Source organism: Artemia sp. Qi Xiang Cuo, chromosome 13 (assembly GCF_049724085.1).
Source record: "Artemia sp. Qi Xiang Cuo chromosome 13, ASM4972408v1, whole genome shotgun sequence".
Taxonomy (NCBI): domain Eukaryota; kingdom Metazoa; phylum Arthropoda; class Branchiopoda; order Anostraca; family Artemiidae; genus Artemia; species Artemia sp. Qi Xiang Cuo.
Genome location: NC_142806.1, coordinates 24,880,203 through 24,895,775, shown reverse-complemented (window position 1 = coordinate 24,895,775; position 15,573 = coordinate 24,880,203). Strand labels below are relative to the sequence as shown.

At 34.8% G+C, this 15,573-nt stretch overlaps 1 protein-coding gene across 5 annotated transcripts in view; it reads left to right on the top strand.

The window, feature by feature from the left end:
* Plod (procollagen lysyl hydroxylase) overlaps positions 1-15,573 on the top strand; it is a 264,942-nt gene that overhangs the window by 38,177 nt on the left and 211,192 nt on the right. For all 5 annotated transcript variants that reach the window (XM_089098842.1, XM_089098841.1, XM_089098840.1 and 2 more), the window contains exons 2-4: positions 5,924-6,012; positions 14,843-14,979; positions 15,351-15,517. In XM_089098842.1, coding sequence (XP_088954968.1) covers positions 5,924-6,012; positions 14,843-14,979; positions 15,351-15,517 — 393 coding nt within the window. The remainder of the gene's footprint in view (positions 1-5,923; positions 6,013-14,842; positions 14,980-15,350; positions 15,518-15,573) is intronic.

Genomic DNA, 15,573 nt, shown 5'->3' with positions numbered 1-15,573 from the left:
TTGCATTTCAACGAAAGAGATTCAAGATGAACTTTGCAAAATCAAGTGAATATAACTGCGAAAAGGTAATCTATGACAAACCACTACTGAAATATTCAAACTGTTGCATTTCAATGAAAGAAATCCACAATGAACGTTAAAAATCGAGAGAATGTAAATGCGAAAAGGTAAACCATGACAAAACACTACTTAAATATTCCAGCTCTTGCATTTCAATGAAAGAAATCCACATTGAACTTTGAAAATCAAGAAAATGTATCTGTGACAAGGTAAACCACAACAAAACACTACTGAAATAATCCAACTCTTCCATTTCAATGAAAAAATTCAAAATTAATTTTGAAAAATCAAGAAAATGTAACTGTAACAAGGTAAACCACAGCAAAACACTACTGAAATATTTCAACTCTTGCATTTAAACAATAGAAATTCAAAATGAACTTTGAAAAATTAAGAGAATGTAACTTTGACAATGTAAATCATGACAAAACACTACTGAAATATTCCAACTCTTGCATTTCAACGAAAGAAATCGAAAATGAACTTTGAAAAATCAAGAAAATGTAACTGTGCAATGGTAAACCACGAAAAAACACTACTGAAATAATCCAACTCTTGCATTTCAATGAAAGAAATTCAAATGAACTTTGAAAAATCGAGGGAATGTAACTGTGTCAAGGTAAACCATAACAAAACACTACTGAAATATTCCAACTCTTGCATTTTAACGAAAGAAATCCAAAATGAACTTTGACAAATCAAGAGAATGTAACTGTGACAAGGTAAACCAAGACAAAACACTAGTTAAATAATCCAACTCTTGCATTTCAATGAAAGAAATTCAAAATGAACTCTGAAAAATCAAGAGAATGTAACTGTGACAAGGTAAACCACAACAAAACACTACTGAAATATTCCAACTCTTGCATTTCAACGAAAGAAATCGAAAATGAACTTTGAAAAATCAAGATTGTAACTGTGACAAGGTAAACCACAACAAAACACTCCTGAAATATTCCAACTCTTGCATTTCAACGAAAGAAATCCAAAATGAACTTTGACAAATCAAGAGAATGTAACTGTGACAAGGTAAACCAAGACAAAACACTAGTTAAATAATCCAACTCTTGCATTTCAATGAAGGAAATTCAAAATGAACTCTGAAAAATCAAGAGAATGTAACTGTGCAATGGTAAACCACGAAAAAACACTACTGAAATAATCCAACTCTTGCATTTCAATGAAAGAAATTCAAATGAACTTTGAAAAATCGAGAGAATGTAACTGTGACAAGGTAAACCATGACAAAACACTACTGAAATATTCCAACTCTTACATTTCTACGAAAGAAATCCAAAATGAACTTTGAAACATCAAGAGAATGTAAATGTGACAAGATAAGCCACGACAAAACACTAGTTAAATAATCCAACTCTTGCATTTCAACGATAGAAATTCAAAATGAACTTTGAAAAATTAAGAGAATGTAACTGTGACAAGGTAAATCATGACATTTACTACTGAAATAATCCAACTCTTGTATTTCAATGAAAGAAATTCAAATGAACTTTGAAAAATCGAGAGAATGTAACTGTGTCAAGGTAAACCATAACAAAACACTACTGAAATATTCCAACTCTTGCATTTCAACGAAAGAAATCCAAAATAAACTTTGACAAATCAAGAGAATGTAACTGTGACAAGGTAAACCAAGACAAAACACTAGTTAAATAATCCAACTCTTGCATTTCAATGAAAGAAATTCAAAATTAACTCTGAAAAATCAAGAAAATGTAACTGTGACAAGGTAAACCACAACAAAACACTACTGAAATATTCCAACTCTTGCATTTCAACGAATGAAATCCAAAATTAACTTTGAAAAATCAAGAAAATGTAACTGTGACAAGGTAAATCATGACAAAACACTACTGAAATAATCCAACTCTTGCATTTCAACGAATGAAATCCAAAATGAACTTTGAAAATCAAGAGAATGTAACTCTTACAAGGTAAACCACAACAAAACACAACTGAAATATTCCAACTCATGCAGTTCAATGAAAGAAATTCAAAATTAACTTTGAAAAATCAAGAAAATGTAACTGTGACAAATTAAACCACAACAAAACACTACTGAAATATTCCAACTTTTGCATTTCAACGAAAGAAATACAAAATTAACTTCGAAAAATAAAGAGAATGTAAGTGTGACAAGGCAAACTACGACAAAACACTAGTGAAATATTCCAACTCTTGCATTTCAACGAATGAAATTGAAAATGAACTTTGAAAAATCAAGAAAATATAACTGCGACAAGATAAACCACAACAAAACACTACTGAGATATTCCAACTCTTGCATTTCAATGAAAGAACTCCACAATGAACTTTGAAAATCAAGAGAACGTAACTGCAACAAGGTAAACCATGACAAAACACTACTAAAATAATCCAGCTCTTACATTTCAAAGAAAGAAATCCACAATGAACTTTGAAAAATCAAGAAAATGTAACTGTGACAAGTTAAACCACAACAAAACACTACTAAAATAATCTAATTCTTGCATTTCAATGAAAGAAATTAAAAATTAATTTTGAAAAATCAAGAAAATGCAACTGCGACAAGGTAAACCACAACAAAACACTACTGAAATATTCAAACTCTTGCATTTAAACGATAGAAATTCAAAATGAGCTTTGAAAAATTAAGAGAATGTAACTTTGACAATGTAAATCATGACAAAACACTACTGAAATATTCCAACTCTTGCATTTCAACGAATGAAATCCAAAATCATCTTTGAAAAATAAAGAAAATATAACTATGAAATTAGTAAACTACGAAAAAACACTAGTGAAATATTCCGACTGATGCATTTCAAGGAAAGAAATTCAAACTAAAATTTGAAAAATCAATAGAGTGTAAATGCGACAAGGTAAACCATGACAAAACACTTCTGAAATATTCCAACCCTCGCATTTCAATGAAAGAAATTCAAAATGAACTTTTAAAAATTAAGAGAATGTAACTGTGACAAGGTAAACCACGACGTAACACTACTGAAATAATCCTGTTCTTACATTTCAACGAAAGAAATCCGAAATGAACTTTGAAAAATCAAGAGAATGTAACTGTGAAAAGGTAAACCACGACGAAACACTACTGAAATATTGCAACTCATGCATCTCAATGAAAAAAATCAGAATGAACTTTGAAAAATCAAGAGAATGTAACCGTGCCAAGTTAAACCACAACAAAACACATTTCAACGAATGAAATCCACAATGAACTTTGAAAAATCAAGAGAATGTAACTGCGATAAGGTAAACCATGACAAAACATTACTGATATATTCCAACTCTTGCATTTCAATGATTGAAATCCACAATGAACTTTGAAAATCAAGAGAATGTTTCTGTGACAAGGTAAACCACAACAAAACATTACTGAAATATTCCAAGTCTTGCATTTCAAAGAAAGAAATTCAAATGAACTTTGAAAAATTAAGAGAATGTAACTGTGAAGGTAAATCATAACAAAACACTACTGAAATATTCTAACTCTTGCATTTCAACGAAAGAAATCCAAAATGATCTTTGAAAGATCAAGAGAATGCAAGTGTGACAAGGTAAACCACGACACAACACTACTGAAATATTCCAACTCATTCATTTCAATGAAAAAAAATATCAAAATGAACTTTGAAAAATCGATAGAATATAGCTGTGACAATGTAAACCACAAAAAAACACTACTGAAATATTCCAACTCTTTCATTTCAACGAAAGAAATTCAAAATGAAATTTAAAAAATCAATAGAATGTAGACGGTGACAAGGGAAACAAGAGCAAAACACTATTGAAATATTCCAGCTCATGCATTTTAACGAAAGAAATTCAAAATAAACTTTGAAAAATTAAAAGAATGTAACTGTGACAAAGGTAAACCATGACAAAACGGTACTGAAATATTCCAACTCCTGCAATTCAACGAAAGAAATCCAAAATAAACTTTGAAAAATCAAGAGAATGTAACTGTGACATTGTAAACCATGACAAAATACTAAGGTTGGGAGGGGGAGTTAAAAGTTGGGGGTGGGGCCCTTTTGTGTCTTAAAATGCGCAAATTAAAAAATATAAAAAAATTGGGAGGGGGGCTCTTTTTTGGGCCCGGGGGGCCTTTGGGGGTCCAGGGGGCGCTTGGGGGCCGGGTGGTCCTTTGGGAGCCCGGGGGACCTTTGGCGCCCGGGGGCTTCCTTTGGGGTTGGGGTAGAGGGATCGGAGCCCTTTGGGGCTGGGGTAGAGGACCTCACAACACTGTTCAAATAGAACTGGTGTATTATAACGACCATAGAGTTTCACCGTCAAATCCTCTTCTAAATCATCTTTTAAAATCATCTTCTAAAATGCTTCAAACGGTTTCGCTTAAATCATCTTCTAAAATGTCTCAGAACGGTTTCGCCCAAATAATCTCTAAACGTAATTTCTGCGTGTTCCTTTTGTTTTGACATCCCTGCGCTGTCATATTTGAAATTCCTGTGAAACCCTTTCCCGCGTTTATCTCTTCATCTCTAAGATCAAAACATTTGCCCGGAGATAATTCTCTTGGATGAACACCAACAAATAAATCAACCTTGACATCATCCGTCAGACATTAATAAACTTCGCCCCGAAACAATTCTCCTGGATGAACACCAACAAATCAATCAACCTTGACATCATCCGTCAGACATTAATAAACTTCGCCCGGAAACAATTCTCCTGAATGAACTCCAATTTCTCGGAAACCTGTGCTCCCTAGGGACTCTATGCCCATATATGGTGCCCCGTCGGACTGACAACACAGGTGCTCTCCCTAGGGACTCTTTGCCCATATATGGAGCCCCGTCGGCATGAAACTAAATTATAGATGGCAGCAGGGGTGAGTCGTGGGACCTCATGATGGGGTTCTACTGTCCTTGGAGAAACAGTACAGCTATGTTTACTTATACCGTCAACACCATTTGATATTCGCTTTCTATATATTCATCAAGGGAGTTTTGTCGTTTTCTAATTAGGGTTTAAGACGCACAGGCTAGGTTAAAATCTTTTTTCGTCGTTATTTGTACGTGGTTGTTCGACACTGCTTTAATAAAAGGTTCGACTTTTCTGATTATTTCTGCAAAAATGTATTTCACAACCAATTCATGAATAAAATTTGGTGTAAAACTGTAGGCAATTCATTGTTTTATGACCTTTCCTTCGCTCTTTCTTTTTGATTCTCTCTTATTCTGTCGATTCTCCTTCATCTTCTATCTTTTGCTCAGTATATTTTCTCTCTGCCGTCTTCTCTGTCATTTGTATTCGAATCAACGTTGTCAGTTGGGGCGGATTTGAGTGTTTTTTGAGGTGGATGCGCATCGAGTTTTCCAAAAGCGTTTTATTTTTTCTTAAATGTACATTTGGCAAATTTTCGCTCAAAAAACACTGCTTTGGCACTTGGTTCAGGTACTTAGCGTTCAGCCATGGCATTTGGTGCCTTGGGTTTTTCGCTGTTATGGTTGCGCTATCTTATACCAGACACCTTGAAGCACTGAGTCAAGTGAAAAATTGTTAAGAATATTTGTGTTGTAAAAGCTTCTCCTCATTTCATCCAAGGGTTCACAAAATCCACAGACGAACTTTCAAAACCGGTAAACTGATTTCTGTAAAGAAGAATTGAAAGTAGCCTTATTGTGACAAAAAATATCGGAAAGTCTGTTTATATTTTGAAAGTGGGCTGTTTATTGTCAAAGCTTTGATTCGAATACTTTCTGTTGAGCCAATTTTAAGTGTAGATTTCAATTCTGAGATATTCAGTCAAAATAATAAAAACCTGTCTTTTATGCCTTCATTTGAATGCATTATTTGATTACAGAAATAACTTGCATTTTTTTTCCAGATTTCTTGGTAATAACCGTCGCCACCAATAAAACCGATGGCTACAACCGGTTTATGCGCTCTGCCAAACTTTATACTATTCCCGTTAAGGTAGTCTTGTTTTATAATTCGATTTTATAATTTTCACGCTACTAAGTTATCCATCTTTATCATTTGTTTTTCAAAGAAAAATTATTTTCTCTTATTTTTCTTTGCTTTTTCCTTTTTTTTTTGTCTAGGAAACTATAAATGCAAGGGAAAATTTGGAAAGTTACTTCATTGATATTTGTCGTGGTATCCAAGTTGACCTTAGGCTATTTCAATGTTCTACCTGCTTTTTTTTTGTTTTTTTTTGTTTTTTAGAAGGCAAAGTTCATATTTTCAAATTAAATTCTTTTTTAGTTTTCTATTACGGAATAAAACTTATATTGCTTTCCTTTGCTTGTTTTTCAGTTAGTTTAGCGTCAAATATTTTTGTAGTCAGTTAGAAAATATTTTAGACTCCAAGCAAGGCCGTATCTAGTGTGGTGGTAGGGGGATTGAACCTCCCCCCCCCCATGAAATGTTTTTTCGAGTCGTAAAAACCGTAACAAAAATAAATATAAAAAAATTTGGTTGAGTTTTTAAGGTTTTTTTTTTGTAAAATCCTCCCCCCAAAAAAAACTCTGGATACGGCCTTGACTCCAAGTGACCACTTCACATCGGATTTTTTTTTATTAAGTTTATGCCCTTAAAGTTTTAAACAAGAAAAGTGACTTGATAGCAAGCAGCATTTGGCCATTTTTCAGGCCTTAATTTTGTCCTGCAAAAAAAAAAAAAAAAAAAAAAAAATTCACACGAAGGTTATTCACACCTTTTCGGCATCATTTTGCTAATATCTAGAAAGATGACGTTTGTGAACTTTTGTTTGTTTGACTAGTTCTCATGCCATTCAGGTATCATTAAGCAGTGGCTTCAATTCACGAAAATGTAGACGGGGAGAAAATGTAAAATCTCGGGAGGGGAGGGCAAATTTATCGTTTTTTCCATTTTCCTGATAAAAATAGCAAACAATGCATTTTCTGTTAGAATACCCAGCAATTTTCATCTAGAGGGAAGGGGAGCAAAATTATAGGGGGTATATGCCGTCACTTACCCCCTCCCCCAATTGATGCTACTGATCATGAGCAACACAGGAATATAGAACGTAGCCTTACTTTACAAACTATAATATTCTCAGAAAAATATTCAAACATTTCACGCCCCAGAGATACGACAATATTTGGTTTAAAAATGGCTAAAATTAGCATAAGTAAAATTCGAATTTTACGTCAAAATATCAAAAATTTATGTCAAGCAATACAGCATTATATAAAATCAAATAATGAGCAGCTTGAATATAGCATGACATATCAAGGAAAAACTTAAAGGACACAATATATCACATTTAAAAATCGGTACTCCCCTCCCCATCTAATCCTCAGTTTTGCATAATAATGTACGACTGGAACATCGTCTAAGTAGAATGTCCAACCTGAAATATGTATTTCTAATGTCGAAAAATTCAATTCGGTTTGATTTAGACAAGCCTGGTCTATTCTCGAGGAATCAAGAGCTGACCCCGGGTTTTGAGTCTGATTAATTTTTGCTCAAATTTTGGTTGAATGTAGGGTTGGTTGTGTTGTCTCTTCTCATAGGTTGCCACCTATCAAAATGGTTTTTTTTTGTAGTAGATTATTCTAAGAAATGGTTCTTTGACTCATGCTTTGCTGGACTTGTCCTGAACTTGGCTCGAATTTGAGTCGAACTCTCAACTTGAGACCTGGGATTCTTATTAGAGAAAACCGTTATACTGAAAATAAATGTATTAGAAGCTATTTTTTTTTGTAATTTCCTACAGTTAAAAGGTAAAATACTATCAGGCATAATGAAAGCTAATTGCTTTGAACAAATCTATATTCATTTAATAAATAAGCTAACGCATCAGTTCATTACAATAATGATAACTTCTGTAGTAAAACTTAGTAAATACGTTTATCCTAACCATATCATGTTCAGATCATTTTGTTGGATTTTCCTAAGAAACTTGAACCCTGAAGATTTAAAAATATGTTGTTTATAATTGTTTATAATTTAATTAGATTAATTAAAATAAACATCACATAAATAGCTACATCTAATTAAAAACTAGACATCTATTTTCTTATGGTTGTTTTGCTAGTTAGAATATGTTTTTGTCTTGTTCCAGTGTTTTATTATTGTGTCTGTTTAGTGTTTTGTAAAATTCCACTGTTTTTATTATTATATTGCGCGGCCCACTAGCTTTTTGGGCCGTGTATCCCCTTTACGTTTCTAATAATTTTTTAGTATTAATAAAATGATTGATTGATGATTGGCTTTTTTTAGCATTAATAAATACAATGAAGGCAATGTGTTAATGTTCAGTTGAAAGAAAGTTTCTTTACAATCAACGGAAATATTTATTTGTTGATTCTGAAGAAATCGAAGACATTTTTGGGGGTTCTGATCAATTTTGGAGGTGAAAGAATTTGATTTTTAATGTTTTGTTGGTACTTGTTAATTATCCAGACCGCACTTAAGAATTTTGATATGTAAGACCGGCTTATACTCAGTGGAAAATCTACGTTGTAGGCATACTTTAATTAAACATTTAATATATACAGTTGGTATTTTGGCTAGGTTAGGTTATGTTAGGTATTTAATATAATGCGTTCTGGGCGGCTTGCTTTCCAAAATTCTCTGTTGTAGTTTCCATAATTTGTTGATATGTTATTATATTTTGATCATATTCTGGCATATTTCATTAGCATTTACCTAACTTCACCTCTTGGGAATGTTCTGTATAATAAACAAATTCTGTTTTGTTAATACGGATTGGAAATTGAGAATTGATAGGTTAAAATAATTTGACCATTGAAACCTTGTTAAACAACGAAGTTTTTAGGGATATTCGGGCGAAAAAGAGCATTCGTATTTTCAAGTATTCATTATTATTTGTACCTTGAGGCATTCACATATAAATTTCTCTACTTGTGATTCCTTAAAAATGTTATAATTCTTGTCTCGTGGATAAAAGTAGATAATTTATTCATTGAATGATTTTTAGGGGAATTGTGTCTCCAAAACCCCTCCTCTTGCCAAACCTCAATCTTCTGCTGGAAAATTTTTCACCAGATTTTGTTTTATCTCTATTTGGGGTTAGTTCTAGCGTAATTGACAACTGGGGCTGACAAGCCCATACTCGGAGGGTCTTGAGTTTTCTGACAGTCATTGAACAACAATGCACAGAAGTTAAGTTTTTTTTTATCTTCTTAAAAATTTTTCTAATCATACGGAAAATCAGAGATCCCTGTATTAGATTCAAATGAAGGCATTAATAACGTAAAATGGTTTTAACATAAGCTTTAGCGATATAATTGAATGTTTCGAGGATTCATGACTTTAGCATGGGGTCAGGGGGGCACAAGAAAACAAGGTTTTACAGCATAACTTACGCTATCTCCTAATTTTATGGGGTTTCCCTGATTCCTTCAATAAAGCCAAATTTGTTATTAGTGGTCTCCCCAAAGACTAAAGTTACCAAAAAATAACGATTCGTATTTAACATTCGTGTACTCATGTCTCCCCGAAAATTATTGTTACAAAATGTTACTACAACTTGTATTTGGCCTGTAGGTACAAGACCAGTTGAGCATTTCTTTTTAAGCATCACTTAGAGCTTTTAATGAAATTTTTTTATTATTCTGATTTTCCTGGGTTTAAAAAAGGTGATGCCCCTTCATCCAGAGTTTATCAATCTAATTAATTGTCTAGTTTATCCCTTTGATAATCTTTTAGCTACGGCAGTACCTCAACAATTGGACAGTGCCTGATTTCGGACGACCATTTTGTAAAAAAAAAATGAATAAAAAAAAAGAATCAAATTTACCATTTTTTGGGAATAAAATCATATTAGTTATTTTTTCTGTATTTAAACCTAAGAAATGTTACCCTAACAGCCTTGCATTTTTAAATAACCGCACTCAACCACATTCCACATTATAGCCCACATGTTATTTTTCATTTATTTATAAAAGCACCGAATACAACTAAAAAAGAGGTTTATAACACTTTGATGACTTTAATTACCTAAGCGCTGGATCACAAGAGACACGGGACATTCAGTCACTTTCGCAGTCATTAAGACTGTCTTCAACAGGATCTGCTGGCAAATTTTAGATTCTGATTCACGTGACCGTGCCTGTTTTGAATCCCCCCCCACCCTAAACAGAAGTCCTGGATACGGCTCTGAGGATTATATATCAATTTCTACCTCCACGCTCCCATGGTCTTTCCCATAGAGCTAATTCTGTTTTTATCTGAAGATTCTTTCAAACCAACTGTTGGAAACACAAGGGCCGTTAAACTAGAAAAAAAAAATCTTTTAGACACTGTAGTCAGTAACAACTCATTTGGTACCAATTTGTTGAAAAGCAGTATAAATCTCAGAAAAGGGCACTGGAACTTTCGATTTCCAATTGACTGAACCTCTCCCAAGCTTATTCGACCACCCCTTCCACATGAAGTGCCTCTGGGAAAAAATCGATGAACAAATATTAATACATGGCTCCTTATGGGTATTTTCTTCCTTTTCTCCCATTCGTCTTGACTTTAGAAACATTAAAGGAGGACAACTATAGGAGGGCAACTATAGTCTTTAACTGTAGGAGGACAACTGCGACAGGGCGTAAGATCCAGATCTATGGATAACGGCCTCTGCAAAGGGCTGCCTCGACCCTTTCGGGGTACCTGCAAGACGAGGAACCTTGCGGTCAATTCTATTCCTACTTGAGGAGTGGCGCCCTAAGGAAATTATAGCCTAGCAAACGACACAGCATTCGCACGGGATTCTGACTAATGGATAATTCTTCTGGGCTTGGTATGTTTTGACAGGCGTTTTCGGGCTGATAAACCTCTTCCTACCTAATTTATCTATTATGGACTGCCTCCTCGTAGTAGCATAATATTTGTAGGCATGAATATATAATGAGTCGGAGGTATTAGGCTTGAGATTGTCTGTGCAGGATTTCGACTCGTGTTGATAGAAGAGCATCGCCAAGTGCTGAAAACCATGTTGTGACCAAGATGGGCCGAGGATTGCACAAAGCCTCCATCCATGGAGGTTCCAGAGACTTCTTGCTGTGTGGTTCTAAGCCGGATTAAGCACGGTGTAGACTTAAGAAGATATGTGATCCTCGTCCTGCATTGGCATCTGGGATCATTGCTTTTCCTGACGCGAAAATAATTTCAATGATTTAAAAAACATGAAAATTGGAACTTGGAATGTTATGACGTTAAAAAATGACTATCGTATCGACATTTTGATTGACGAATTCAGAATATTCGAACTGGATTCATTAAGAGTTTTAGAAACTTATATCCCAGGGGTAGGAAGAATGCAATTAGGTGATATAGAATTTGTTTACTCATGCAGGAGAGATGGGGTACATAGAGAGGGAGTAGGGCTCATAATGAATAAGGAAGCTGCTAACTCTTGTTTAGGCTAGGAAGGTATTAATAATAGAATACTAATTGCTCATTTTATGACTAAAAAGTTGAGGGTATCTCCGACTGACTCTCTATTTCTACCGACCCCCAGGTCGGTAGAAATAGAGAGAGATGGTATCCTAGCCTAGGTAAATTTGGTGTAGGAAAAGAAAACAGTAATGTATACAGACTTTGCAATTTTGTAGGTAACAATCTAGTTATAACCAATACGGTGTTTGATGATAAAATGGATCACCAGTTAACATGGTATTCACGTGATGGTAAGACAGCAAACCTTATTGATTATGTTATAGTAAACCAAAGACTGGCAGGATCAATACAAGATACTAGGGTATATAGGAGTGCCGTTATTGATGTTAAAAGTAAAGATCACCATCTAGTAGTATCAAGGGTTAATTTAAAGCTGACATATCGGAAGGGCAACTACCTCCCGGGAAGTTAAGAATTTGATAATGTGGAAGATGGTTGGAATAATTTTAGAAAAATAGTTTGTGAAGTTGATGAAGGTGTCTTAGGGAAGAAAGCAAGAACTGCAGCTAAGAATATTAGTGAAAAAGCTTTATGTTTAATAGAAAGGAGAAAGGACTTGTACAAGAATTATATGAGTGATTCATCATATGAAAATAAAAGGAATGTAAAGACAGTGGAGAAAGCATTAAAATATGAACTAAGGAGGTGTGAAGTGGAGGCCATGGATAAAATTGCAGAGGCTCTGGAAGATGCAACTTGACGGCATAATAGTAAAATACTGTTCTGGGATGTTAACAAATTGAGAGGGAGGAGTCAATGCGGACTTGGCCCAATTAAAGATATGAATGGGGCTGCAATTTGCGACAAAAAAAAAACTAAAGAGAGAGGGGCCGAACATTTTGAGAATTTGCTTAACCGAGATAGAGTTGCAGGAAAAGATAAAGAGGAAAATGAAACAGTTTATGATACCTTGGATGTGAGGGAAGATTTATTTTGTGAGGAGGAAATAGCAACACTACTAAAAGGATTATTAAATGATGAGGCTCCAGGTGCTGATAGGGTAGAAAATGAATTTATTAAATATGGTGGCTCTGAGGTTGGAAATAAGCTACTGAAGATTATGAATATGATTCTTGAAAAAGGGGAAGTACCTTACGATTTTAGGAAAACCTTAATTAAGCCACTTTATAAGAAAGGTGATAAAAGTGAGTGTGGTAACTATAAAGACATTAGTCTGGTCACTGTGTATAGCAAATTACTTAGTAATATGATACATTTTAGACTGAGAGATGCCGTAGAACAAGTTTTAAGCAAAGAGCCGTGTGATTTTAGAAAAGGTAGAGGATGTGTCGACCAAATTTTCCCTCTTAGGTTAATAATTGAGAAATGCCTGAGTTTTCAAACACCTTTCGTCCTTAGTTTTATAGATTTTGAGCAAGCGTTCGATTCTGTTGATAGAACAGCTTTAGTAAAGGTTTTATCCTTGTATTTTATACCAGACAAATACATTAAAATGATTAGTGCTATGCACGAGAATAACACTGCTGCGGTTAAGGTAGGAAATGAAGTTAGCAGCCGGTTTTGCATTAAATCAGGAGTTAAGCAGGGTTGTGTTCTATCCCCTTTTATTTGGATTATTTTGATGGACTTTGTCTTAAGGAGCACAGAAAGGGCAATGAGAGGCCACGGAATCAAATGAGGAGGAAAGTGTCTCCTGGGCTTATATTATATTGATGATTTAAGCATGCTAGATGAAATTGTGAGCAAAATGAATGAACTTTTAGAGGTTTTGTGAGTTCGGGGTGCTAGATCAGGTTTGAAAATTAATATTAAAAAGACTAAGCCACTAAGGATAGAAGTAAGTGAAGATAAAAAGATGACGTTGGGTAATGAAAAGATTGATCAGGTGGGCAGTTTCACTTATCTTGATAGTATTAATAGTAAAGATGGTGGGAGCAGTGAAGATGTTAAAAGTAGAATAGCTAAGGCTCAGGATGTCTTTTCACAATTAAAAAAAGTTTGGAAGAGTGGGAAGATAAGTCTGCAAACCAAGATTAGAATATTAGAAGCTACAGTGATGACAGTAGTCAAATATGGCTCTGAAGCATGGGCGCTTCAAAAAACGGATGAAGATTTGCTATATGTTCTCCAGAGAAATTGCTTAAGGATTGTTCTGGGTACCTGGCTGACTGACCGTATTTCAAACAATAGGCTGTACGAAAAGTGGTCTAATACCGCTCTCTAGGGCTGTAATAAAATAAAGGTTGAGATGGCTAGGGCACGTTGTGCGGATGAAGGATGACAGATTGCCGAAGATTTTTTTTTTTGGGCAACCGTCTAGGGCTAAACGGAAAGCAGGTCGTCCTAGTCTGGGGTGGGAGGACGTCATAAAGAAAGATTTAAAGGAAATGGGAACTTCTTGGGAGGGTGTAAAGAGAGAGGCTTTGGATAGATTGGGATGGAGGAGGAGCGTGCGGTGAGTTATTAGTAGTAGTAGTAGTAGTTGAAGACGGCTGGGCGGAAATCCCTAAAAAATTATCTGTCTGTATCATTTTCGCTTCTTTTTTGTCTGGTGGCTGACACTACCCTCATTTTTCTTGGCTATTTAAATTTTTTGTTTGTTTGCCATGTGTCAATCCTGCTTTCAGCCCTTTCTGTCTTTAACAGTTCACAGAACTAATGCAATTTTATTTCAGCTAATATTTCACAATTTGAAATTGTTATTACGTATACTATAATACGCTTTATCGTTCTGATAAAAAGAGACCCGAGTCAGACAGACCGCCTTTTAAACCAGGAAAAAATTGCAAGGCACCGTAAAATAAGTCAGTAAAATATGTAAAATACCGGTAAAACAGGTAAAATATGTAATTTACGTAAATTACGTAAAATAAGTTAAATACCAATTTTACGGGGGTTCCTAAATTACGGTAAAATACGTAAAACACCCCATTTTACCCTGACCAATTTTACCAGTTATAACACTACGATAATAGCCTACATATTATTTCTTAAATGTTGAGATCTAGGTGATCAATTCTGACGGTTTTTTAAAGTTTGCTGAGCTCAAAAGGGAATCAGCCACGAAATGATAATTTATTAAGGCCTATCTTCACTTGTAGAGAAGGCTTCGCTCATTCTATGATTAAAGAAAATGTTGCGTGCGGAGACGGGTTTGGTATCTTCTTGTGAATACCACAAGAGTCATGGGCGCCCATATGGGGGGAGCAGGGGGGTCTCCCGTCCCCCCCTGGCTGAATGATGCTGCCTTATTTTTATATTTTTGTACTGAGATTTCTATTATACAGCATTAAAAGTGCCAATTAGACTAGGTTTGTCCCCCCCTGGAATTCAGCTTATGGGCGCCCATGACAAGAGTGGTTCTAGGTAGTTAAAAATGAGTTTTGAAGATTTTTTTTCTCAGGTATTGGGCATGGGTGAAGTTTGGAAGGGAGGCGATGTCAAGAGAACCGTTGGAGGTGGACATAAAGTTAATCTGTTAAAGAAAGCCCTTGCGGAGTTTAAAGATGACAAAGAGAAGATTGTGGCTTTTACTGACAGGTAAGATGATCTTCTCTTTTAAAAGTATATAAAATGTTAGTTTTTACCGCGCTTACTTTACAAAAAACAAAGAGAGAGAGAGAGAGAGAGAGAGAGAGAGAGAGAGAGAGAGAGAGAGAGAGAGAGAGAGAGGGAGAGGAGAAGAGGGGGGAGGAGAAAGAGAGAGACAGAGATTATTTGCAAAATAATTGAGACTTTATGGTTATTGAACTTGGTCTATTTACAGTTTTACATGTCACTTTGCATACTATTTGGTAAAAAAAAAAAAAAATCCAAAAGCGATAACTGAATTTTTCTCATATCAGTAGTTTTTACCTTTATTCGTTCTATTTTTTAATTTGGTTTCTTTATTTTCTATTCTATTTATTTAGCTATGATGTAATGTTTGCTGGCAGCCCTGAAAAGATAATACAGCAGTTCAAAACCTTCCAAGCAAGAGTTGTTTTTTCAGCTGAAGGATTTTGTTGGCCAGACCAGAATTTAGCCGATCAGTACCCAGCTGCTCCTTTAAGAGGGAAAAGATTCTTAAATTCTGGAGGTATACTTTTAACTAATTGCTTGTTTAAGAATCAAAAAAATTCTTGTGGATGAAGC